This window comes from Misgurnus anguillicaudatus, chromosome 10, assembly GCF_027580225.2.
Source record: "Misgurnus anguillicaudatus chromosome 10, ASM2758022v2, whole genome shotgun sequence".
Taxonomy (NCBI): domain Eukaryota; kingdom Metazoa; phylum Chordata; class Actinopteri; order Cypriniformes; family Cobitidae; genus Misgurnus; species Misgurnus anguillicaudatus.
In genome coordinates, this window is record NC_073346.2 from 22,181,421 (window position 1) to 22,209,413 (window position 27,993).

At 38.5% G+C, this 27,993-nt stretch overlaps 4 protein-coding genes across 9 annotated transcripts in view; 3 read left to right on the plus strand and 1 right to left on the minus strand.

The window, feature by feature from the left end:
• Positions 1–27,993, minus strand: part of LOC129447986 (serum paraoxonase/arylesterase 2) — a 315,340-nt gene that overhangs the window by 240,378 nt on the left and 46,969 nt on the right. The window lies entirely within an intron of this gene.
• On the plus strand, positions 402–10,133 carry LOC129447994 (uncharacterized). Its single transcript, XM_055210004.2, has 2 exons — positions 402–788; positions 6,505–10,133. The coding sequence occupies exons 1-2, from the start codon at positions 419–421 to the stop codon at positions 9,969–9,971; spliced, it is 3,837 nt and encodes a 1,278-aa protein (XP_055065979.2). The 5' UTR covers positions 402–418; the 3' UTR covers positions 9,972–10,133.
• Positions 11,084–27,689, plus strand: LOC129447999 (uncharacterized). Of its 5 annotated transcripts, XM_055210011.2 has the most exons (7): positions 11,085–11,221; positions 11,727–11,938; positions 12,337–12,512; positions 12,662–12,875; positions 13,088–13,402; positions 14,874–15,036; positions 26,002–27,689. In XM_055210011.2, the coding sequence occupies exons 3-7, from the start codon at positions 12,345–12,347 to the stop codon at positions 26,078–26,080; spliced, it is 939 nt and encodes a 312-aa protein (XP_055065986.2). In that variant the 5' UTR covers positions 11,085–11,221; positions 11,727–11,938; positions 12,337–12,344; the 3' UTR covers positions 26,081–27,689. The 5 variants fall into 5 exon arrangements, with proteins under 5 accessions (XP_073728208.1, XP_055065986.2, XP_055065987.2 ...); XM_073872107.1 differs by lacking the exon at positions 26,002–27,689 and having other exon boundaries at positions 11,084–11,221; positions 13,088–13,354; positions 14,874–15,120; XM_055210012.2 differs by lacking the exon at positions 26,002–27,689 and having other exon boundaries at positions 11,094–11,221; positions 11,793–11,938; positions 14,874–15,120.
• On the plus strand, positions 16,505–25,551 carry LOC129447998 (uncharacterized). Its single transcript, XM_055210010.2, has 2 exons — positions 16,505–17,226; positions 20,248–25,551. Exons 1-2 carry the CDS (start codon positions 16,746–16,748, stop codon positions 24,165–24,167), a joined length of 4,401 nt encoding a protein of 1,466 aa, XP_055065985.2. The 5' UTR covers positions 16,505–16,745; the 3' UTR covers positions 24,168–25,551.

Below are 27,993 nucleotides of genomic sequence, written 5' to 3' on the forward strand. Positions count from 1 at the left end.
ATATTATAATTCTGTATAGCCCTATTTCTAAAAAAAAAAAAATATTTTCTATATAGGCTTTACTTCTCAGTATGTGTGTTGTATGTTTATCAATACCTGCGATGCATGCATGTCTCTGTACATTCAGACACGTTCACTGTTATTGCCATTATTTCTGTTCTAAACGTTCATTATAAATGATTATCTGAAATGGACTTTCGTGCATACGCACCCACGTTATGAATAAATCAGCTAAACCAATACATCAATATTTATATGTATAGCTAAAATGAAAATAAATCGGAACCATCAACAATGAGAATAACTCTGTGTCCCTTTAAATGTAGTCGCAGTGGTCGCGTGTGACGTAACGCATGCTTCCAATCAATCGCTCGCTTCCATGTTTTTGTGGGTGGAGAAAAGAGCAAAAAATGTGAAAATGGCTACTGTACGGTCTGAATCCGAGCAACCATTAGATAATAAACTTCAGAACAGCACGTTCATAGCAGATACACTACAGCATGCATCTGAAACTACAGTTGAAGGTAAAGTGGAGGATTGCGTACGCGGCAGCAGAGTTCAAACAACGACAGACCCTGATGCTCCGTCTTCAGCAGCAAATGAAGATTCATGCCCACATGGCGATACTTCACCACCAAGCAACAAAGACGCAACGGAAACGTCGTGTAATTTGACAGCTGAGGTGGGCGAGCAAAGAATGGATGTGGATTTGCTAAGTAATGGCGATCAAGTCGTTTCCACTGAGCCTGGAAAGGTCACGTCGGATTATTTGCACAAGGAAAACAAAGGTAGGCATAAATCTGAATCACGTGCAGGCTTTAAATGGCACTCTTTGTTCGCTATCGCGCATTCTTGCAATGTTTCACAAATATAATCTGGCTATGCAGCGTTTTTTTTTTCGGGCAGTAATTATTACTCTGTTATTGGCTTGTTCTAACCCAATCAGAAACACAACCGCTTTTTTAACCATTTCATGCTTGGTGATCAAGAGTCATTACAAAATCGTGCGGTTATGCATATTGTGAAAAACATCCCACATGAAACAGTAGTATAGTTTACTTTAGTATTCACTATAGTAACTTGTATACCGTAGTAGGATACAGTATATAAAGTAGTATGTAGTGTTAATACTGTAGCGATAAAATGTAGTAAATACTATAGAAAATCCTGTAGTAATTACTACGGGATTTTAAAAGTATACTTTAAAAGTATGTTTTATATACCCTGAATTGACAAACTAGTAAATACTGAGGTAACGTTAAGCCTAAAGGAACAGTATGTAGGATTGTGGCCAAAACTGGAATTGCAATCATAAAACTGGTGGCCAATACACAAAATGACAACATAAACATCAGTTGAGGGCTGCAGCTCCACATTTTAAATGACTATATCCTGGCCAGACCACTGTTGTCAGTGATATAACTATTTGAAATTAAAATTATTTCTTAATGTCTAGTGACATTGACATATCAGGGCCATTTTATGATTAATTGATATAAATGTCTTACATACTGTTCCTTTAATGTTCTTAAAGTTCAAAAACACTATACTATCTAGGGATTTTTCTGTGGTTTACTATAGTTAATACTAAAGTGTACCACTGTATTTTATTAATGTGGAAATCTTAAAAAAAATCTCAAGTCACGCGTCATGTTTATAGTATGTATGTCACATGTTCACTCTGTTTATGTTGCAAAACAACAAAGTAATAGTTTTAGATGTTTCAAATGTAAATATTAGAATGTTATTAAACATAAGTTTGGGGAATACACACAGAAATAGTTAAGATTAAATGGGCCATGGCATGAAAATCTGACTTTTTCCATGTTTTAAGGACAAGTTCGGTATTTTACACTTAAAGCTCTGTTTTCAGATTGTTTATGATGAAATAGAACGGTTTTGACTGTTTGTTGTATCACCTCCCACCTCTACAATGTCTGCATAGGTGCACTGGAACAATCCTTCCTAAAATGCATTAAACTTTTGTTTACAAAAGTGAAACTCACCGAGTGGTCAGGGGTGTTCACTGATATGCTCACACAAAAATCGCTGCAAAAGATGCTTTCCAACAGCAACTCCATTGACTTGTATTAGATGTGCTGTGAGGTACGGTATTACTCCGCGCTGGGAACTTGTTTATATTCTTGCAATTGGCAAAGGCGGATTATCGCCACCAACTGGGCTGGAGTGTCTATTATTCAAGCACTCAACGGAAGAATGTACGGGTGTGAGGCGTTTGGAAAAATAGGTCCACAAGTTTACAACAATGGTAAAACACCTGTTGGAAAGCATCTTTTGCAGCAATTTTTGTGTGAGCATATCAGTGAACACCCCTGACCACTCGGTGAGTTTCACGTCTTTGTAAACAAAAGTTTAATGCATTTTAGGAAGGATTGTTCCGGTGGACCTATGCAGCCATTGTAGAGGTGGGAGCTGATACAACAGAAACCAAAAATTCTCGGGCCAGCATCATGTGTCCAAATTTCAGTCAAAACCATTCTATTTTATCATAAACAATCTGAAAACAGGGCTTTAAATGTAAAATACAGAACTTGTCCTTTAAGTGTTATGATTGGGTCCCCAGTGCTTCTATCAGCCTAGAAAATTTGCCTGCAAGCATGCGAAAAAATAGGTCGTTGAAATTTGGCTCTCCTGATGATGTCATAAGGAGCTCTTATTATAATAATACCACCCCTTAATCTGCACTTTTCAACCACAGCACTGCTATTTAGTGCAGAGAAAAGCACAATTTCTTTGGTATGTTACAATTAAAATTGCAACAAACCACCATCATTGTGATCAGTGTTTGAATTTCATCAGCTCATTTGCATTTTAAAGAACCCACCCAAAGCGGCACATTTTTGCACACACCTACAAAGTGGCAATTTTAACATGCTATAATAAATTATTTATATGGTATTTTGAGCTAAAACTTCACATATGTGCTCTGGGGACATCTGAAAAAAGTATTGTGCCATGGCCCCTTTAAATAAAAATAGTTGTAATATTCTGATATTTTATGTCCATAATGCTGTTAAACCATGGGTGTGTATTATTTACCACAGAAATGTCTAAAACATTATTCTGGTTAAATTAAGACATTTCTCAACCAATCAGAATAAACTATTCAACAGCCCAATGGTATAAATATATTTTACGCACACGCATGCACGCACACACACACACGCACACGCACACGCACACGCACACACACACACACACACACACACACACACGCCAGTGGATGTAGGGATTGTTGAGTTGTTAAAATATGTGTTCTGAAAGTTGCACTTTTCTTAGGTTTGAAATGACCCAAATATGACCCTGTTTGTAAAACCAGGCTAAAGTCAGTCACATAATCCAATTTAGAAAAAAGAAGTATCAAAGTTTGATTTCAGTCATTAATTTCACATTGATTTCAATCTTTGACATGGTCAATATTAAATATATCAAAGTTATATTTTCACACAATGTTCTTTACATTATATAGGATATGTTTTGTAGAAATGGTAAATTACAAAAAATTACTTTAGTTCAAGTTCAAGTTTAGTTCAAGTTTACTTTATTGTCAATCAAAACCATGCAACAGTACATTACACAGCAGACTGAAATTGCGTTTCTCCCATACTCCAATGTGCAGTATTAAAAAGTATTCCACACTCACTAAGACAAACTAAACATAAGATTAGACATAGGACACCACTAGAAAAGTACAAATAAATATTTAACAGATGGACAACAGTTATGAAGTTTACAGTTATTAAACTTATTGCAGTGCCCCAAAAGTGTAGTCAGGATGAGGTAATTTTGTAATAAGTGCAACATAAGGTGCAACATGGCAAAGTGCAAAGTGCAAAAGCAGCATGAGATAATAAAACGTATTGTTTAACTTATATTATAGGAGCCTTTTGCAGACATGATTTCCACAAATCTTAGTCAGTATGAGTTATTAGGGTGGGGATTTATAGTCCAGTTTTCATGAATGAATTAAGCAATCTGATGGCTTGTGGGAAAAAACTGTTGCTGAATCTTGTAGTCTTGCAACGCATACTCCTGTATCGCTTGCCAGATGGTAGGAGGGTGAACAGTTTGTGTGTGGGGTGGGTGGGGTCTTTGATGATGTTGATGGCTCTTTTGTGGCAGCGAGATGAGTATATGTCTTGGATTGATGGTTGAGCTGATCTGGTGATCTTCTCAGCTGACCTCACAACCCTCTGTAGAGCTTTCCTGTCAGCAGCAGAACAACTGCCATACCAGACTGAGAGACTGCTGGTAAGGATGCTCTCAATGGCACCGCTATAGAAGTTGGTGAGTGCCTGTGGGGGGAGGTTGGCTCTTCTCATCCTACGTAGAAAATGAAGGCGTTGCTGAGCTGTCTTCACAAGAGAAGTGGTGTTGGTGGACCATGACAGGTCATCAGTGATATGCACCCCCAGGAACTTGGTGCTTTTCACTGATTCCACAATGCTACCGTTGATGGTAAGGGGTGTGTGTGGTTTGTGATTTCTCCTGAAGTCCACAATTATTTCCTTTGTTTTAGTAACATTGAGATGTAAGTTGTTGTTATCACACCAGTTAATGAGTTGGAGTACCTCATCTCTGTAGTTTGATTCGTCGTCGTTATTGATGAGGCCCACCACTGTTGTGTCGTCTGCAAACTTGATGATATGGTTTGAGTTGTGTCTGGTACAACAGTCGTGAGTCATCAGTGTAAACAACAGGGGACTCAACACGCACCCTTGAGGGACCCCAGTGTTCATGATGGTGGTCTTAGAAGAGTTTTTGCCAACTCTTACTGTCTGTGGTCGGTTGGTAAGAAAGTCTAATAGCCAGTTGCAGAGTGGGGTACTGATGCCTACAGTACTAAGTTTTTTCACCAGATGTTGTGGAATGACTGTATTAAAGGCAGAGCTGAAGTCGATAAACAGCATGCGCACACAACTGTTTTTGTTCTCCAGATGGGCCAGACTGAGGTGAAGTGCTGTTGCTATGGCATCATCAGTGGAACGCTTGGGGCGGTATGCAAACTGGAAGGGGTCAAATGTGGCAGGTAGGCTGGTTGTTATGTGGGCCTTAACCAGTCTTTCAAAGCACTTCATTATAATGGGCGTGAGTGCTATAGGCCGGTAATCGTTCAGTGTTGTGACTGATGATTTCTTTGGTATCGGTATGATAGTGGTGGCTTTAAGACATTGTGGTATAATGGCTTTGCTCAGAGAGATGTTGAAGATATCTGTGAGAACATCTGTAAGTGAATTAGCACAGTCTCTAAGCAAACGCCCAGGTATATTATCAGGACCAGGCGCCTTCCTGGGGTTCACCTTTTGAAGAGTCCTCCGCACATCACCAGGGTCAAGTTGAAGTGTTGCATTGTCCAAACAGGGTAGAGCTTTTGTTGAAGTGATGTTATTGCTTTCCTCAAAACGGCTGAAGAATGAATTGAGTAGGTTTAGAAAGTCTATGCTTTCCTCGCACAGTGGGGGTGTAGGCCTGTAGTCCGTCACTGACTGGATGCCTTGCCAAAGGCGTCTGGGGTCTTTTGTGTCAGTAAAATGTGACTGGATTTTCTGTCCATAAGCACGCTTTGCTGTTCTCAGGCCCCGGTTCAAGTTTGCCCTAGCAGTTCTAAGGGCCTCTTTGTCTCCAGACCTGAAAGCCGCATTCCGTGCTTTTAAGAGCTCACATACCTCCCTGGTGAACCATGGCTTGTTGTTTGCCCTTGTGGTGATGTGTTTTATGACGGTCACATCTTCCATGCATTTGGAAATGTATCCTGTCACAGACTCAGTGTATTCCATTATATTGACATACTGTTTGGAAGTGGCAGCCTCTCTAAAAACAGACCAATCTGTGCATTCAAAACAGTCTTGGAGCGCTGGAGTAGCCCCATCTGGCCAAGTTCTGATCTGCTTCACAGATCGTTTGTTCCTCACAAGCAGTGATCTATAAGATGGTATTAACATAACAGAAAGATGGTCCGAGTTTCCTAGATGGGGGTGTGGAAAGGCTCTGTATGCCTGTTTGATGTTTGAGTAGACTTGGTCCAGAATATTTTCTCCCCTGGTCGCAAAGTCCACATATTTATAAAAGTGTGGGAGCACTGTCTTCAATTTGGCCTGGTTGAAATCGCCCGCAATTATACAGGCAGAGTTCGGGTTTAAGTCCTGCATAGAGCTCACAGATTGATACAGTGTTGAAAGTGCTTCCTTGGTGTTTGCATTAGGCGGAATGTACACAGCTGTAATAGTCACGGCTGAAAATTCCCTCGGTAAGTATACTGGGCGGCATTTAACTGTTAGAAATTCTATGTCTTCTGAACAGTAACTTAAGATGACTTTAACATTAGTACACCAGTTGTTATTGATGAAAATTGCCACTCCACCACCTCGTAGCTTACGATATGTTATCACAGGCAGGGTCATGAATATGAATTAGGGCTGTCTGTGCCAGTCAAAACTATCTTATACTATATTTAATATTTTGGGTTTGTTTATCGCCCCACAGGGCAAGAGACCAGCAAGGAAACAGCAGAAGAATCCAGCCCAAAGGATACCATCGAGGAGTTGGCCGATGTAAGTGAACAAACTGAGCCTTGTGGCGAAGCAACACAAGGCACGAAAGGGGAGTTAAAGGAAACAGAAGATCCCAACAGCTTGACAAAGGATAAGGGCAACACAGAAGAGAAGGCAGAAGAGGATGAATCTAAAAATGCTGGGACGACTTCAGCTGTCAAGCGAAGGAAAAGCCGCCTGGAATGTAAAGAATGTGGTAAAAAATTCACTCGTCGGGAAACATACAACCTACATCGACACTTTCACATGCACCAGGATGAAGAGGCTTCCCTCGCTTGTAAGGAATGTGGCATCACTTTCCAACATCGAAGTGACCTCATCAAACATCGCAGTACTCATAAAGAAGACAGCAAACCTAAATTTGTATCAAATGTCTCCCGTTCACAAATCTTCCGTAAGAGGAGGAGGTCAGTTGAAAAGGTATACAAGAGGAAACCGCGAAAGTATCAGTGTGAGCAGTGCGGCTTATGTTTCTCTACCACAACAAGATTAAGACTTCATGCTTGTGAACACAATGTGGAGAAGCCTTTTCGGTGCCCGTTGTGCCGCAGGGAATTCCAGTACAGGGTGTCCATAAATGCTCACATGCGCAGTCACTCATTGGACAGTCCGTATCGATGCCTAGAGTGCAACAAAGGCTTTCAAAGTGTGGAAACGATGCATATCCACCAACGATCCCATGCTGCTCTAAAACCATATGAGTGTCCGGATTGTAATAAAGTCTTCAAGCATCGCTATGTTATGGAGGACCATCGACGCAGTCATGCTGAAGAAAAACCACACCAGTGCAAAGTATGTGGGAAGAATTTTAAATACGGCAGCCTTTTGCAACAGCATAAGTATCTTCACTCTGGCCAAAAGCCTTACCACTGCTCATACTGTGATAAAAGGTTTGCTTTTGCACAAAACATGCGAGCCCATTGTCGCCAACACAAGAAAATTTCTGACTCTGCCACTTCCGAGGCACATAATACCAACCATAAGGTATCTCAAAGCAGAGATTTGGGCCAAGTAGGTAAAGAGAACACGAACCGTGATGTCGAGCGCCAGCGCAATTGTCCTCTGTGTCCTCAGATGTTTTATAAAGCGGCCGATTTAAGAGCACACATGTTAATTCATGAAGTGGAGTATGAAAGAATGAGCAATGGTAAAAAGTTTGATAAAGTTTATGCATGTCAGTTTTGTCCTCTCAAATTTGCAACTGAACAAAGCTTGCAGTCCCACTCACAAACGCATATGACAAACGTACTGGGTGTAAACACATCCCATCATGTGAATGCAGTACGTGATAAAAGAGAGGAAGATGCAGATATTGAGAGTGTGTCAGGAGGAGGATCAGGGGACCAGACAGAGAAGAAACCTTTTCGATGCAGAGACTGTGGCAAATGCTTTCGTTACCGATCAGTGTTAGAGCTCCACATGCGCATACATAACAAAGGTTACCAGTGTCCGGTGTGCAAGAAGTCTTTTCGATTCAGCAGCTATTTGCAGCAGCATTCGATTATTCATACGGGGAAGAAGCCATACAAATGCCCAGAATGTGGTAAGGATTTTGCATTTCACCATAACATGAAAACTCACCAGAGGCTGCATCTACAAAAGCCGTTCCGGTGCACGCAGTGCCGAAAGGGCTACAGTGACGAAAGTCAGCTTCAGCGCCACATGCTTTCTCATACCGGTGAAAAGCCTTACAAATGCCATCTTTGTGACAAGAGCTTTTCTTTAGCATACTTGCTCCGTGATCACATTAATACCCACACGGGGGAGAGACCCCATCGTTGCCAGGAGTGCCACAAGTCCTTCCCTTGGCTTAGCAGTCTGCTTGTACATCAAAAGATACACAACCGTAAACGACAAGGTCATGGTCACGGTTATTCTTTGTCCATACATTCTCAAAGAGGTAGAGTAAGAGAATTTGCAAGTAGTGGCAGAAGAGGTAGGCCAAGGTTTGACAGAAGCCTAGCCCTACGACAAAACACTGTTCCTGGTGAGATCCTTTCACAACAGTCGCATGGCTTTGATGCAGACAGACATGAAAGAATACAGCTGAGATCACAGCACTTACAGATGAATAATCAATCAACCCAGCCAGTTCAGTTGCAGCAAAAATGGCAACTACAGATCCCCTCGTCAGAAGAGCTGCTTCATTCTCAGAAAGGTATATTAGAAGCCCAATCGACCGATGTGCAGATGCAGTGGCCAGGAAGTCATCATAAGACAGCCTCTGTGCAACCTCCCAATAATTTTGCAGAGATGACTGCCAATGACCATGATCGAAAAGCCAAGCTTCCTTCTGTCTGGGTGAATACACCAAACTCCAGCCAGCAGAAGACCTCTTCAGAATCACCATGCCATGTGGATGGACCTTCTTTACTGGATGTGAAATCACAGTCACCAAGATCCAAGAGTCACCAAAGTTCACCGAACCAGCTACTTAGTATTCAAGACCCTCACCAGTCAAGGTGGTCAACACTCTGTGATTCAATACAAACAGCTAAGCCAGAGATCTTCAGTTTCTCGGCAGGGAATGACAGAGTTGACATGGATGTCCCAACCACCGATGATGTTAGAAAGGATGATTTGCAAATCCAGAAGTCATCAGGTATGGTTAAAGCAGCAGAAATGGGACAGACTGGAAGTGTAATGCAATCCACTGGTGCTTCTGGTTTGCATAACACAAATCCCTGGGGATTAAAATCATCTTTTGAAATGCCTACAACTGCGAGTTTTCAAGAAATGCCTGGGGATGCATTAGAGACGCATCAAAACAGATTAATCCAACATTTGCCACAGCAGTCATCACAGCAGATGCAGCTTCTGCAACAACAACTTCATCAACCACACCTACAGCAGCAGACTCAGATAACTCCTACTTGGGTTAGTGCGACTCCTTCAAACCAGATGGGACCGATGAACATAGCATATACATCAGCCCGTTTTCCTCTTGGAGACAGACCTCCATTGTGGGCTTTTCAAACTGCTCCAGTTGTAACCCAAGCCCTCCTTAATGGACCAATTCAACAAGGCCACATCCGTGCACCACAGCATGTAACCCTCATTCCTGGCCAACAGATTTCTCTAAATCAGCCCTCATCTTTTATCACGCCACCTTTTCCTCCACCAGCCCTTAATTTATCTGCTCCTCATCCAATGCAACTTCCCGGTCCACTACCACAAGGCATCTTCTTCACTTCACAGGGCACCATCAATGACATGCCACTCATGCCACAAGTTGGAAATTTACCTCAGTTAGCCCAGCCAACTGAACCACATAAAATTGGCACTAAAATGCCATTTTCCCAGGATCACTTGTACCAGTGCATGATCTGTGGTTGTTCTTTGCCCGGAGAGCTAGAATTACAAATGCATTATATGCAACACGCACAGCGAGATGTTTAAATTAAATTTAAAGGAAAAAAATATACAAATCACATAAACTGTATCCAATAACACCTCCTTTTAGACAGTTACTTTGCTGTTTTATTGTACATTGCTGTTTAGCTGATAGAGTATGTGTTGAAGATTTTTTTATTCAGTCATTAAATTTTCAAGTAGAACAAATCTTAGTTTCATGTGCTTTGTTATTCTACAGACCACACGGATCAAACTATATATATATTCTGATTTTTGACTAAACTGAAAAGTTGTATATATTTATCTATATTTCTCATGTTGTTATTTTGTAAAACATACAGTAGTAATGTGAAACCAAAGATTATATTTTTTATCTATATTTTCATGTGTTTAATACTCTGGACACAAAACATACAAAACAAAACAGGCAGTTTTATAGCTGTTTGCACATGTTATCTGTATACATTATGGATGTCTCCACAATTACTAACAATGAAATCCATGCTTGACTAGTTTGAGAGTTTTGACTAGTTTACACATTTATTACAGTAAACTTTCTCAATATAAGACATTATAACCAACTGCAGACAAAATATTCTTGCACTCCACATAGATCACAAACCATTGAAATGTGCTGAGAAATGTAAATGTTTTTTTCATACAGAAGAAGAAAAATCACAGCTTCTTGTTTACTTGTATGAAATTAGCCTATATGGCAGACCGGATTTGAATTTTAAATCACAGGGTTAAAAGAGCAATAAAGGCAATGTGTCGAGAAATGTGTGAAAAGGAAAGGAAGTAACGTTATGTCATAAGATAGCGGTTTGTTGTAATATAAAGGATGATTTAGTCATTTCAAGTATTTGCAGTACACAGCACTTAATCAGTCTTTACATTAAAACATAAATCATGCTTCTGTACCATGTAGACTTCTAGATAAAGTGTAGCATATAAACATTTCCCCAAAGAAGTTTCTAGGGTTTTAATAGACTACTAAATGGCAAGAAATCTAATAAATATAATTTTGTATGTCGTTTTTTCTCGACGTGATGCTTCAGAATACATTTCACTAGCCGAAATGGAGAAAAAACCGTTTCCCTGACGACAAACCGCCAGTAGCGCTCCAAAATCGAGAGCTTACCATTTTGCGTCCATAGTCCAATCCGGTAGGTGGCGGAAATGCACCGTTTAAGTTGGGTTAACAACCGCCAAAGATGCCAAAAGAAGAAAAGAATAGTTCCAGGAAGTCGGCAGGAATACTCTGCAGCAAAACGTTTGTGATGAACTTTTATAAGGTAAGACATTTAAAGAATTAGTTGGTATCTAAGAATGAAACGAACTTACGTGCATCAAAGCTCTCTAGTAGATTATTTGTCAATAGATAAGTAGACTTAGGGAATGTTATCAGATAAAAACTATGATAGGGTAAATTATAAAGTTAGAAACAAACCACCTATTAATTGTAAATTTCGTTTCCTTAATACAGTTTAAAATGATTAAAGATCAAGCATTTTGAACTTTTGTTGTGTAGACTATCTCTCTTTCAAGAGCTGTGATTGGACCCTCCAAAAAACCCACCCCCTTTTTAAAATTAATTTTCATGATACATTACCAAAACAATTTCTGGCAATGCATATCATCAGTTACAAACAATAACAAATAACAGCAATAAACAAGAAAGGGAACTGGAGAAATACAAAACAAATGTTATAAATAAACAGATTTTTATCAATAAGTGGCTGTAAATAAAGACATCTTTCCTTTGTGTTTTTACTACCTAAATAACAGATCTTTTCACAGGAATATTCTGAACAAAAGAATCACTGGATAAAGTCTGGCTAAAAGCACACATTCTTGAATGTTCAGGTGCAGACCAGGAGAAAGTCAGTGGAATCCCAAAGACAAAGCGTTTTGTCATCAGCGAAGTTGACTGATAACCAATTCTCACTCAGCTATAGTTTGTCCGTTTATGCTGCTGATATAATTATGTGAGCACAAAGAAGCTGAGTTAGGTAAGGTGAAAGAAATGCTGCATTTTACCATAAAACAAACTGTTGTACATTTATAAAAAAATTATAGCACTGGAGAATTTTTCAAATCCATATTTTCCAAAGCAAATTTACAAACACTAATAAATGTATTAAAGTATCAAACAATCATCATTGATTACTCAAACTAGAGTAATATAAGATGCATCCCGTATGCACCCCTAACCATATTATTATATACACATAATCTATTTGTAATACAAACTTAATACAAAATACACAATAATATATACATCCATTGGATGTTTGTTGTGCACTTATTTACAGCAATGAATTTTTAATGTATGTTTAATGTGGTTGTAATTTATTTGTAACTAAATAGCATGTCAAATTTTTTTTGTGTCCATGTTGCTCTTGTATAGTATCCACAATGGTTGGCTGTACTGTATTGGGATGTTCCAATCGCTCAGAGAAAGGTGTGCACATGTATGGTTACCCCACTGACATAGAGAGAAGAAAAAAATGGCTGGCTGAAGTCAACAGGTCCGGACAGGATCTAAATATAACTAAAGATTACAACAACAGAAAAATTTGTGAGGTAATCATCATACTTAAATGTACTTTAATTAATAAAAATTAAAAATAAGGAGTAGTGGAAGGCTACCATAACCCAGGGAGGGATATGTACAGCATGTTTGTTAATCAAAATGAGTTTTGTATGGGAAGTAATCTCAAGTTATTCTGCAGGCACATTTTGAGACAGACCAGTTTGTCAAGACCAGAAGGGCCAAGATTAGACTAAAACCAGATGCCGTTCCCACAATCTTCGGCCCTTGTGCTGTGGTCAAAAAGAGAAGGGAAATTGCACCACAATGCACCCCTGAACCTACAAAAATAGACCACGTAAAGCAAAAACAACACATTGCCGCTGATCACAGCTATAGTGTTAAAGCTGAAAAAGGTATAAGTATAAATTAATTTATAGAAAGTCATTTTGGATGAAAGCGTCTCCCAAATGCATAAATGTAAATGTAATAAGACAAATCAATATTCGTTTTTACAGTTGCTTATGCCAGTAAATACTTTTTCATGTTTCACTACTGAGATTATAAGTAACATGACATGTACTTTTTATCCAGAAAATCCTCACCTCCTGTTGATTTATGTTTATAGGGCAGTCTTGCTCTTCCAGACATGGTGACATTGTTGACCCATCACAGCAACAGGCCAAAGAGCTCAGTGCAGCATGTAAAGATGCCCCATCGCAGCAACAGGCTAAAGAGCTCAGTGCAGCATGTAAAGATGCCCCATCGCAGCAACAGGCTAAAGAGCTCAGTGCAGCATGTAAAGATGCCCCATCGCAGCAACAGGCCAAAGAGCTCAGTGCAGCATGTAAAGATGCTCCATCGCAGCAACAGGCTAAAGAGCTCAGTGCAGCATGTAAAGATGCCCCATCGCAGCAACAGGCCAAAGAGCTCAGTGCAGCATGTAAAGATGCTTTTCATTTCTTATTGTACATCCTAGTTTATGTTCTTTCCTTTGCCTTACATCTTAGCTCCACCCCCTTAAGATGCAAAATCTGAAGAAGCGAAGCAAGTGAAGTGGCATGTCTTTTCCCTCTATGAATTTTATTGTCTATTATAAAATATCAAAAACCCTTCAAATAGTATGCACATATGTGAGTTACAGTTCATAGCCCAACTTTTAAATAAGAATCTAAACCATGCTTTAAACTGCTCTTACGAGTAGGGCTCTGATCAAGCAGTTGGCCATTTTAAAGGAATAGTCTACTCATTTTCAATATTAAAATATGTTATTACCTTAACTAAGAACTGTTGATACATCCCTCTATCATCTGTGTGTGTGCACGTAAGCGCTGGAGCGCGCTGCGATGCTTCGATAGCATTTAGCTTAGCCCCATTCATTCAATGGTACCATTTAGAGATAAAGTTAGAAGTGACCAAACACATCAACGTTTTTCCTATTTAAGACGAGTAGTTATACAAGCAAGTTTGGTGGTACAAAATAAAACGTAGCGCTTTTCTAAGCGGATTTAAAAGAGGAACTATATTGTATGGCGTAATAGCACTTATGGGAGTACTTCGACTCGGCGCAGTAACACCCTCCCTTTCCCATTATGAGAGGGAGAAGGGGAGCGGACTTTTAGGCGAGTCGAAGTACTCCCAAAAGTGCTATTACGCCATACAATATAGTTCCTCTTTTAAATCCGCTTAGAAAAGCGCTACGTTTTATTTTGTACCACCAAACTTGCTCGTATAACTACTCGTCTTAAATAGGAAAAACGTTGATGTGTTTGGTCACTTCTAACTTTATCTCTAAATGGTACCATTGAATGAATGGGGCTAAGCTAAATGCTATCGAAGCGTCGCAGCGCGCTCCAGCGCTTACGTGCACGCACAGATGATAGAGGGATGTATCAACAATTCTTAGTTAAGGTAATAACATATTTTAATATTGAAAATGAGTAGACTATTCCTTTAAGGTAATAACATATTTTAATATTGAAAATGAGTAGACTATTCCTTTAAGGGCTGTCTAAAGCTCAATACTCCAGGTCAGTACTCACCTCAGGATGCTTAGTTAATCAAATAATGTGAACATTTGCTATTAATACTATTAAAACAAACAAGACAAACCCAGATGTAGACAAAACAAATGATGTACATTATATCTAAGATGAGTGGAGTACCTAATTTTGAGTACTTTGAGAACAATGTTGTGAGGTGTATGATTTTTGTTCAGCAAAATTCCCTTGTTTATTAGTTGGGGATAAATCTGGTGGAGTTGAAACATCTGGTGCTCTCAGACAGTATCTTCTGACCCAAATTGATTAGAAAACCCCAATTTTAAACCATCAAGGCATTAAAACTATACACACTATAAATAACACTGAATAAATGTACACAGCATAGATTAATCATTGTTATTATATTTTCAGCAAGACAAAAGGATGTTGATGATGCTTTGGTCGACATGATCATCAAAGATTCACAGCCATTTTCAGTGGTGGAAGATGAGGGATTTAGGGCATTTGTAAAGAAGCTTGACCCAGCATATGTGCTTCCTACAAGACATGGACTGAAAACCATGGTTGCTGCAAGGTACAGAAGAACAGAGAACTTGACAGAGTCAAAGGAAATCAAGCCTGTTCTTTTGAAATCTTTAAATAAAAATTCATAACACTTGTTTATTCTATTTTAAAGTTCATTATTATCATACATAACTTCCCTTTAAAACATAGGGCAATCAAAATGTGTAAAATCTTGATTTTTTTACAAGTCACAGCTGGTCCTATTAATGCATCAAAATAAAACTTCCATAGCTTTTGAAAAAAAAAGTAATGCATTACCCTTTCCCTAAGTGATAACACTAACCTTTTACTTTGCCCGCTTGTTTTTATAGATGGCTTTAATGCGTGTATAATCATAAAGAGAAAATTATAGTTAATTGTGTGTTATTGCTGGTCTGATTAGCCTTAAATATAACTGGAAACACTATGGGGCGTTTCCCTAACAGGGATTAGCTTAAAGGGATAGTACACCCAAAAATGAAAATTCTGTCATCATTTAATCACTCTCATGTTGCTACAAACCCACGTGCATTTCTTTGTTCTGATGAACACAAAGTAATATATTTTGAGAAATGAGAAATGTTTGTAACCAAACTGTTTGTGGACCCCATTTACTTACATAGTATTCTTTCCTTCCTTTGTGTTCATGAAAACAAAGAAATGTATGCAGGTTTGTAACAACATGAGTAAATAATGACAGAATGTTTACTTTTGGGTGAACTTTCCTTTGCGTAATTAGGAAATATAATTAGTTTTAACAAACATGTCTTACTAAAAACATTACTTGTGTGCATTTTGAGGCAAAACAAAGAGTAGTGTTTTATTTTTAAATATGTCAGTGCAAATTGTTTTCAGTTTGGACAGCTCTTAAAATTGTTTTAGTCTAGGACTAGTCCATTCCCTGTCCGGGAAACTGCCCCAATTTGTTTGACTTCGGACCGAATGGCAGATATCAAAGTTCCCTAGAGCGATTTGAAAGCATGCGGACAAGACTGCACTCGAATCGTTCTCGCGGTAGCCTACTTTGTGTTACGCCGATGCAGTCAAACACCTACAGAAAACAAGCACTAAAATGTAATGATTTATTATTATACTATACACTAACATCATTGTGTAATTATGTTTGGAGTTTTCACAAGAAGATCTCAAGCGATTTTTATTTTATTTTATTGAAGAACATGAGTACAAAAGAGACAAGGTCACAATAACATCTGTATATCAAACTGTTACTTATCAATGTACGTAGAAAAAGAACATGTTACAAATATTTGTTAAAGCTTCAAGAGAAATAACAGGAAAACACGAGAAGTCTCAAGCGATTAGAATTAAAGCAGACTTCCCCGAATCGAATTCTCGAATCGCTCTCGCGGAAATTTGATGTCACCCGCCTGACGTTGAACATATCTAATCATTTTGAGAAGCAAATGGTTCAAAGTTTCGAAAAGCTTTGCTTCTCCGTATGGTTTCTGTTTTCAACTCAATTATTATATGGCGCTTTTCCATTGCATGAGAGTACCGTTGTTATTCAAGGTACAGATTTAATCACTAAGAAAATTAGGTAGTTTTATCTCGTAGATTTAATGAATTCCGAGTTCGCTAAGAATTCAATGAAATTTGAAAAGTTATTAATAATAAAAAAAATGAGCAACTCTCTCTTTTAACAGCTCAGGGTCCAACGTTTGCTTTCAACGAATCAAATTAGTCGTACTGCGCAGCCGTCACCCAGCGTAATTAATATTCATGAGGCCAGCTTTTACCATAGTAGGATCCGTAAGTTTGCCCCACTACAATACACTGTCCTTTACCGCGAAAAGTGCAGTGCTTTTCCTATGGGGAGACTGCGCGTTGGTTAGCACAATAATGGCTGCTGCTTATTCGGAAAAAGAGGATAGTTTGCAAGCAAATAATGAAAGTTCGTCCTCTGAATATGAGAGTAGTGCAGTTCAAGTGGTCAGCAATGATCCAGTAAGTAACATCTTTAATGCCGACATGTTTAACGCTAATGGAGAAATGGAGTTACGTCCTAGTGGCCCAGTACTGGAGAGAGAGGACCACGCCGAAGTTGTTGCAAGCAATGCTGATGTTCCACCAATTAAGATTAAAGTAGAAAACGTGGAGGAAGATGAATGTGTTGTTGTATCTCTGCACGAGGTCGAGGGAGAAGATTTGGTTGACAGGACTAGTAATGAAGAGTCTTCTGGGAGAGATAAAATTGACAAAGGTAAGCTACTTTGTTGTTGTTGACAACCTTAACAGACTTATCAATTAGCTTAACTCGCTAGCCTATAGTCAGCTGTTATCATAGTAATTCTAGCAGTCTGTTTCTTTACATTAAACCATTGAACACCGAGCTTTGCTTTCTGAGCTGTGAATACACAGATAGCAACACATTATCATTTAATCGTGTGACAATTCAATATTTAAACAATTCTATTCTCTGTAATATTGTTCCTATGATGTTAAATGCGTTTTATTTTTAGCAACCAGCTCTGCAATTATTGTAGTAGGCGACGAGATGTTTGCTAAGTTACTCATTGAAAAAAAACCGTTCCTCCTTAAATATACAGGCGCCTCGATATGTTGCATTTAGATGGCAGGCTTTACCCATGTTTTGAGCATTTCCGGTGTGCTTTAAATACTTGGAAAATGCAAATAACATGAACCTAACAATACTTTAAATGTGCTTTAATTTTTTAATGCTTGTATTTACTTTTTAATTAAAGCATAACAATAATATGGCTTGCTCTGCCATGTGGTCGACGTTATTTTAAGGTGGAACAGATCATTCGAATCAAAAGAATTTGTGATGATGTTACTGGGCAACGGGTCTCGATTTTTCGACGTCACGTTGAAATTATTTTTAAATAAGTTAATTTCTTGTTTTCTGTCCTGTTTTCATTAAACATTGCAAATTGATAGGGAGGTCTAGTAATTATTAGTCACAGAAAGGAGACAAATAAATAATACACACTTTGGGGCTTTTCACACTTAAAGAACTAGTTAAAACCCTGCCTAAACAAAATCCTGGGTTATCTGTTTCACACTGCTAATGCTTTAGCAGGTGTCAAAAAATAACATTGGGGAATCATAACCTAATATTTCACACTGCCTATGTCTGAACCTTGGGTTAATGTTATTATCAGTAATCATTGCGTAAATACCAAACTGACTGAAAAAAAATTGGGCTACCGCTTTGAATAACATTTCAATTTGCATCAGTGACAAAACAGGTAGTCACGTAAATCTTTCTTGGGCTCCTGGGACAGTTTGTGCTACAGCAGAGGGTGCCACTGTCCCATTAATGGTAATTTTAATTTCATTTTACCTTAAGATCACAGGGTTTACTTTTGGACAAACAAGGTTTTAAATTCATTTAATCTTTAATATTTGGCCACATCCTTACAATAGAAATGATACAGCCAGTGTCATTTCTGAGCAGGAAAATGCAAATATTAATGTTAACGCAGAGCGGGAGTTTAAACTACTGAGATGCTTCACATGGTAATGATTACATTCAAACACAACAAGCCTCAGATTTTGTGTTCCCAAACAAACATTATTGAAACATTATTTAACGCTGGACTGACAATGGAGAGGTGGTGGACCAGAAGCCTACAACAATTTAACCCCTGGAAGTCAAGACACGTGTATATTGGCACTAAAGGTACAGAAGTGCTGGACCATGAGGCACAGAAACTTGCATATATACTGATGTATATATTTTATATACACTAAACTATGTTTTGTTTAACTACAATAAACTATTTTTTACATCTCAAGTGAAATGCCCTTTTTTATAACCTTTTAGTTGGACTAGTGAATGACAAACCTAGTTGACAAAGGACAACCACATGAAAGTGCTTAATGTCAAACCCTGTTTGACCTATGATGTAATTGGAACAACTGTGACCATAGTTTACATGTGCATTGTTTAAAAAGTACAATTAAATCAAGAGGAATACATTTCTCAGTACCTAATTCACTTAAATAGCCTATCGAGTCATAGATTTCTGGAATTTTAAGTCTCCATCGAATGCACTTAAAAATCTTGCTGGAAAAGCTGGCGTTTTTTCCCCACTGTTTTTTAAATACTATGAATTGGGACATACAAGTAGGCGATCTCGGAAGCAGTGTGATAAAGGACAAACTCTTCTTTTTTTTCTGTTGCTAAGCTTTAGGAATGCAACAATACAGTTAATCAATGGGTCAATCAATACATATCTCAATAATTCTCCATGGTTTTAATTGCAATTCTCTTTATGTTACGTAAATGCAAAACTCGACTTTTGATACATTTTTGAAAATAAATTTTAAAAAATATGCCTATACTCAAGTAAATGAAACTAACAGTACTGCAGTACAGTAGCCTTCATTAAGAATATAAAGTATAATTTTATCACTTTATGCTGTGTACATACAACATATATTCATATCTCGTTCTCGCTATAGAAATACTTGACTTAAATGCGGATGACTCATAACCATGCGTTCCTGTCATCCACATAACCCCATGCAAATTTGCGTCTATTTGCGTCTTTGATTTCACTTTATATGTAATAGATTGCACAAATAATTAACCCACACTACAGATTTGACGGCGGTGCTGTCTCATTTGTGAAATCTGACGCAAGCATAGTTAAGCACTTATAGCTTTAACAGTAAGGTGCGTGGATTTGCAGACACATGAACGGATGTGCAGGGAATAAAAAATTGACAAATTTGGATTCATAAACTGCAAAACCACAATTTACATGTGTGTATTGATCGGTGGAGGTCGTACTGAACGGTTCATTATTATATTGAGAATTGTGACATCCCTACTAAGCATTGAGTCATAACATTCTAACCTCAGCTTTGATTCACACTGTAAACGTTCGGTATCGCAATGCGAACTGCAAAAGCAGTGCTTTTATAACCCTGGATAAAATGTGGAGATAACTTCGCTTCTAAGTTGCAAGTGTGAAACGTTTCTTTACCCATTTAAAGCAGGGTTTAGAAGGAAGATATTTTAAGGTTAAGCAAGTATTAAAAGCCCTTTTGTGTGTTTATGTTCTATTGTTGCACTGTTAAAACACACCAGAATAAATTGGCTTTTGCTGTATTTTTTATTTTTATCAATCTAATTTGGGTACAGGAGGCTTTCTTACGCAATGTTTTTTTTGGTTCTGTACCTTTTTATTTTTCTCTCTCCTCTGAAAACAGGCGTCGACCTGACCTCCCATTCTCCCCTTTCTGTTTTTAGGGGATGGGCCATTTCGCTGCGAGGAGTGCAGTGTGGCCTTTTGGAACAAGGACGCTTACCTAGAGCATCGTAGTGAGCACACCCATGATGGTCCGATAGTCTGCCTGGACACAGATTCACAGTGGGATGACCTGCTCGTCTCGACGGACGGAGGCCAGAGGACATTATGCTGTGCTCTGTGCGGACAAAAATTTTCAAGCTCAAAAGGGTTTTTCAACCATCAGCTTAAGCACCAAAATCAAGCGGTTAAACAAGAAATGAATGCTGGCTTTGGTGTGGGTACGATAAAACAGAAAGATTATGAGTGCAAGGATTGTGGCAGAACGTTTTACAATATGGGTCAGTGTCTCAATCATCAGCGCTCTCATAAACAGGCCTCAAAGTCTGTGTTTCATCAGCTTGCTCAGTTAAAGAAAAAATCCTTCGAGTGTCCCACCTGTGGACGCTGTTACTCTCGGGCTTCAGCCCTCGATGCACACCAGCGCTGTCATGAGATAAAGCTGGTAAAATCCAAAAAAATTGAAACGGCTCAAAAACCACCCCCACCAAATGATGCTCCAGGTCAAGGTGAAGACCTTGACGCAAACCCTAAACAGTCTGTGGATAATCAGCAAAAGGTTTTTAAGTGCATCTGTGGCAAAACTTTTCGGGCTTTGTGTGGCCTTGGAACGCACCAGAGATTCTCAAGAGGCTGTTCAGTAGGGCAGGTCAAGGTCAAGGTGAAGGTGAAGGAGCAAAAGAAACGTCAATTTGAATGCTCTGAATGTGAGAAGACTTTTGTTAGCTCTGTGGCTTTGACAACCCATCAGCGCTGGCATAAAAGACGAGCACAATCTGGACAGCCATGTAAATGTAAAGAGTGTGGCAGGAGCTTCACTTCGCTCGCATTCCTCAACAGGCACCAGAAATTGGCTCACAGCAAAGAGCTTCCAGCAAAATCATTCCTTCAACAAGTTTGCCAGCTTAAGAAGAAGAGCTTTGAATGTCAGGAATGTGGCTGCCGGTTTTCACGGATGTCAGCTCTGCAGTCACATCAGCTCTGTCATACCGATGTCTTCCGTAATGTCATGAAAGGTTCAGAAACTAGCATATTAGAGATGTACCAAAATGAGGCACATGGAATTGATGACTTTGCTTCTAGGACCACCAAATATTCACATGACATCTCTCACACTCAAGCACCAGAGGAAAATTACAATGTGATCGATGTTGAGAATGAAGAAGTTGATTATGAAATTGTCCACATCACAGAACCAGATATTGTTGAGAGTAGTAGTGGTCAGGATCATAATCCTGATCTTGAGCTAGTGTGTGAATCGGACCAAGAGGAAATGAATGACATAAGCGTCAGCTTAATTCATAGAGCTGAACCTACGCCCTCCTCCGTGCAGCTGCCTCCAGAAATCGATGTGACAATTGTAAAGATTGATTATGAACTTTTAAATAGTGAAGCATTAAAAAATGATGTAGTTTTGAGCAAAAGCCCACTTGAAGAGTCTGGAAACTATAACTGTCCACACTGTGATCAAACGTTTGTCAAAGCCTCGTCCTTGCATGGTCACATGCGTTGCCACCGAAAAAGCTCTGAGGTTCCTTACAAATCTACTACAGACCAGCTCGAAAATCTGCAGAAAAGCAACTTTAAATGTGAAGAGTGTGATCTCAGTTTTTCCAGATTGTCTGCATTGCGTTCTCACCAACAGAATCACAAGCTGTTTGTTTGCTTGCAGTGCAACAAGAGCTGTTCAAGTGCAGGTGGTCTAAGCAATCATCAAAAGTTTTGTTGTGGAAGAAAACCCGACATCAGTGATGTAAAAGATGACAAGAATAAGAATTTCAATCCATCCAAGTCGCTTTTGGGCCCAAAGGTTCATCACTGTAAAAAATGTGGTAAAGGTTTTTGGTCGTTGGGAGCTTTCTATCATCACAAGCAAAACCACATGCAGTGTGCAGATGTTGAGAAAACAAGACCTGCTCCTGAAAACAGTCACATTCGACGCAAGAAAAAGGCCCGCGGCAATAGGTTTGGACAGAAACAACCGAATGTGAATTCAAATGAGAAATATGAATGTGAGGTGTGTGGGAAATCATACCACATGCTCGGTTGTTTTCTTAAACACAGGCTCGTTCATGACCCCAGTCGCAAACCTGCTATCAAATCTTTTGAATATCAACTTGAACATTTACAGAAGAACTCTTACCCATGTCCTGACTGTGGTAAAGTTTTCTCCCGTGCCATGGCCCTTCAGTTTCACATGAAAAGCCATGGCTTTGACACTGGCATTCCTGCATCTGCTAGTTTGCCACCGAGTCCTGAGAAACTCCGATGCATGACATGCCAAGCTGATTTTACATGCGAGTCATTGCTGCAGGATCATCAGAAGTGCTGTTCAAAACTGAAAAACAATGCGGGTGATCCAGGACAATGTGAAAAAAATGAAATAGAGGTGCAAATTGAATCCTCTCAAAATGTTGACGATGGACTGGTATGTGAGGCAGATTCTGGAAAAGAACAGAAAACTAATTTAGCCAAGTTGAAATACAAATGTCAGGACTGTACCAGAAGCTTTTCTGTAATCGGTGCACTTAATTTTCATAAAAGGATTCATCTCAAAAGTTATGCATCTAAAAAGCTAAATGCTAAAGCAGCAAAGCAACTGAAGGTTAACCAAATGCAACCCAATCCAAGTTTAGCAAAAACTCCTTTTGCTTGTGTGGAATGTGGAAGATACTTTATCTCAAATTCAGCTCTTGGCACACACAGGCGATGGCACACAGACAAAAAGTTTGCCAGATTTTTGTCAAAGAAAAAAAGTGTGGATGGTGGTCCTTATTTATGCAATTTATGTGGGAAAGGATTTTTCTATCTTTGTGTTTTACGCAGACATCAGCGAAATCATCCTCCTGTTGAGGCTCAACACCAACAAGAGCAAATTCAACCAAAAGAGAGTTTTACTTGCCCAGATTGTCAGATGTCTTTCTTAAGTGGGTCTTCTCTAATGACTCATTTTGCAGAATGTCATGGCAAGCTTGCTGAGAACGATAAACTACAGTGTCAGATTTCCTATACTTTAGAATCTGGTCCGTCCATTGAGAAGCCGTACACATCCAAAATGAATATCGCTAAGCAGGACAAGCCGAAGGCACGGTATCATCGGTGCTCTCACTGTCCTAAACGCTTCCCAAATGAACGCGGTCTTCGTGCACACCAATGGCAGAAACATTTTCAGGATGCATCTACTGAGGAGAAGCCAAAACCACCTTTTGCTTCTAAAGTGCCCCCTTATAATCATAAAGATCTGAAACCATCTACAGAAGAGGAACTTGCTCAGCACAGTCAGATTTTAGAAGTGACTAGGAAATGTTTTTTCAAATGTGACAAATGTGCTAAAGATTTTCCAAGTGAGGAGCAGTTAAATGCACATAAGGAGCTGGCAAAGAGTCGGCCACACTCGTGTGCTCTTTGCTGTCGTGGTTACTGGAGTGAAAGCCAGCTACAGCAGCATCTTGCATGGCACGATGAAGAACGCCGGCGTCTCCCGACCGAACTGCGATACAGACTCGGTGCTTCCATGACATCTAAAGTCAAGCAGCCCATTCCACTTGCAAATACACACCCTAACTATAAATGTCAGCATTGTGATAACAGTTTTTTGTCACTTCGTGCATTGCAGGAGCACCAGGTTGTTCACACATCTGATGAGCCGTATAATTGCTCTCTGTGTCCACAGACTTTTAGTGATGTCAGAGATCTTATTGACCACCATCAGGATTGCTTGGGTGACAAGGAAAGACAAACAAAGACGTTTTGCCCAGAAAGTGTTGCTGGGAACATGGCGTGCATTGAGTGTGGGATTACCTTTAAACAGGAGACAGATCTGCATCAGCATTATATTGAACATGCACGTGGAGTGGTCTAAAACTTGTATGTATGTATATAGATGGATTACTTGTACTACTGGTTGATCATAGTTTACTATATATACACTGATTTATTTTAACACTCGGTTAGCACTGTTTTGTTAAATGGGAATGATGTAAAACTATATACAGTAGAGAAAGAAAAGTTTAGACTTCTGATAAATTTGTTGTAGGGAGATGGAAACATGGATCCTGACATCAGAGTATTACTGAAAAAAACCCTAAAATTGTACTTTTTCAATGATGCCCATGAAATTACATTGTTCATAACTTACTATATCAAATAAAAAAATGATGTACTTGGACTTTAAAGAGTATGTTTTAAGGTAAACAGCCAAGGTGTTTGTTAAATATTCGTTGTTGTAAACATTGGAGATGTAGAAATAGGTATTTCATCAAAATTGTATGTTTTAGTCATAATAGTTTTTGATTGCACAGTTTATGTTCTTTAAATCTTAACCTCAGATATTGGTTTGACACATTTCGACATTGTTTCCTTATTGTTATTGACTTATAAACACCTTTTCATTAGATTTTTAGAAAATGGGAAAATGTTCCACCCCCACACATTTTCAAAGACCTGCTGAATGTTTTTCAATGACTCTACAGATGTTTTTGGATAAATATAATTCATCTGTGTACGTTCAAGTAATTCAATGACATTACGAATGTATAAAGCTGCAGCTTGGTGTATTGAAACCTTTCTATCGATTGGCATGGTATATTGAAACATAAGGAAATACTGATTGTTTAAACAACTGAATCATTGTGTTATATTGAATCGAAAAGAGAATGATATCTTAACATTCCTTTCTACTTACTAGGGTAGATGATGAGTTAAAGGTTTTGGTTGGTTTTGTAAAATGTACTTGTTGCTAGAAAGTTACTTTGGACCTCAAGATTGTTCGGTTTTTTGAATGCGCTGTGATCTTTATTGAACCTAAGAATTGCTCTCAAAATACTTTATACAGTACCATGTTGGCTGATATATACGTTGTACTGAATGCCTTAAAGACTTGTGACAAACATGTCACATGTTTGTTCTTGTGGTTGTGGTACGTTCTCAGACCTGCTTTTGTCTGAATTTATAATATTACATTTTACAAGTTTCCAGTAAATATTTTAAAAGAGGTGAATGTAAATATGATTCGAAATTGCCTTCAATTCCACGGTCATAAATTCAGTGAAACTGTATCTGATCATTATGGGTATGGAACTGCATGTTTAGTTTTTCATGTTGACATCTATAGCCACCTCTCCCAAATATGTTGATTATATCTGGGGTGAAATTAAATACAGTGGTGGTCCAGAAATCATTATCATGTAAGTGCATACAACTATTCTGTGTAGCTAAGATGACTAATAAAAAAAACTGTTTGCATATTTATATTGTCTTAGTATTCTGTCTGTTTTTCGGTTGTTGTGTTATGCTTACGTTTGTAAGTAGCATATTGTTATACTAATTTTAACTCTGTGGATCTCTTTATCTCTCTCTGCCCTGGTATTTCTAAATGGCCTGAGGCTGGGATTTAGCTGATTTGAACTGAAATGATGAACGTATAGTATGATATTGTATTAACTAACTTGAACTTTTAATTGAGGTGTCGTTTAGCATTTTGCACTTTAAAGTTTATTGCTGTGTATTGGTTCAAATATAATTTAAAACAAAGATTGGACTGTGTATTGAGACATGCTGGAATTCCATCCTCAATTTAGTCATATTGATGAATGACAGCTATGAAGGTAAAATCAAAACGTATAAGTCAATAACATGGCAAATATTGCTTAAATTAAATGTAATGTGCTATTGACATGAATTTTCTTACTTTCTAGTGACCGTCTGTGGCATGAAATGTCAGCATTGCGGGCAGCCGTTCACTCATTGGAAGGACCTTCAGATTCATCTTTGTAAACATTTGGACGGAAAGGTTAAGCTTGAGAAACGAAGTGAGAAAAACCAGATGGACTCTGTCATTGACAAAACTGACAGTGGTCTGAGGATTGTTACAAAAATGAACATTAAAAAAGAGAAAGAATCCTTTGACAGTTCTTGTCAAATGAAACCCTTGCTGATCCCTACCATCCAACCTTGTGTTGCTGTGCAGTCAGCAGATGAAAAGCCTATGTACCGTAAAACAAACAGGGTCTATGTCTGCTCTGTCTGTGGAAAGGTCTATTGCTACCTAGAGTCTTTCAAACACCACCAGAAACTGCACGATACAAACAGCCAACAATATGAATTTAGTTGTCAAAATTGCAAGAAAACATTTTCTCGTCAAAGCAGACTCTTTAACCATCTAAGGGTTAACAAGGAGTGCGTTTCTGATCATTTTAGTATTGGCTTTGACTGTGACCTGTGCAACAAATCTTTCGCCGCTGCACAGAGTTTAACGAGGCATCAGGAAATGCACAAGCAGAGGCCCCATCAGTGTGTTTTATGCGCTAAAAGTTTCAGAAGGCCAGAGGGACTAAAAAGACACTTGCATTACCATGACAACAAAAAACATACGTGTGACATCTGCCACAAGTCTTTTCGGGTACCGGCTGAACTTCGGTACCATTACAATGTTCACACTGGTGCCAAACCTTTCACTTGCAATATTTGCGACAAGAACTTTGCACAACTTGGAAATCTGATTACACACCGGAAAAAACATTTAAAAATCTTTAAGAAAGAAGAAGATGATGTTCCACTGGGGGGGCGAAATGTGAATTTTACAGGAAAAAATCAAATATTAGCTATGAAAAAAGTTATGTTAGAAACAAACGTGGTCGGTCAAGGAGGAGGATTAGACAATGAGCCACAGAAAAACAATGATGAAAAGACTGTTGACAACTCATCCTCATCTGAAGGTGAATCATCTGACGCTTGTAACACCTCATCAAGGTTATCACCTGAAGAACGAGAAGCTTTAGATAAAGCTCAGGAAGATGAGGAGGACTGGGAGTGTTTTGAATGTGGTGCACATTTTCGTGAAGAGGCTGAGCTTCACTTGCATTATATGAGGCATGCAGGTGGAGAAATTTGATAAATGTTTCATCAGCTCTGTGCACATGTATTATAGATCATCTAAGATCAACATAATTCCTGCTAGTATTGTCTAGGTTTGTTTTGTCATTGTGAATTATCAGTATGTGATGCCATGCTTGGTAACATCTTTTGAAACCACATTTTACTTTTGTCTCATTTACTCTTTATTTGGTAAATAAATGAATGACTCCAATGTGTTGATGACAGTATTAGATGCCTTATAGATACAGTAAAAAAGGGATGATTACAATTTCTCTGTCAGGTTTTGGATGATTTATTAAAATAATGTTTTTGGTCAATCGATTTGGCTTTCTTTCCTATTGGTTGCTTTTACAACATGAAGTTGTGTATTTTAGAAATGCTGTAATTTAAAAATCATTGAGTAAACATTACATTTGGGTCTGTATTTACATTTGTATTCACAATTTATTATTGCTCAAATCTTTAGTGTTCAATGTCAATGTTGTCAGCAGTTATTTTAAATTACAAATTGTTTTTGAGTTTTTGACACATTGAACACAAGCATCATAACACATTTTAATGACACATTTTTTCATGCGTTCATTCAAACTGTTATCAATAAAAAAAAAAATCATCTTCAATTAAGCTTTACAGCTGAACGGATAAAATTGTGTTTTCATGACCTTTTTGGGGTTTAAGTACAAACAATTTCACACACACACACACACACACACACACACTCTGGTTTCCATGTTTTGTGGGGACATTCCATAGACGTAATGCTTTTTATACCGTACAAACTGTATATTCTATTCCCCTAACCTACCCCATTC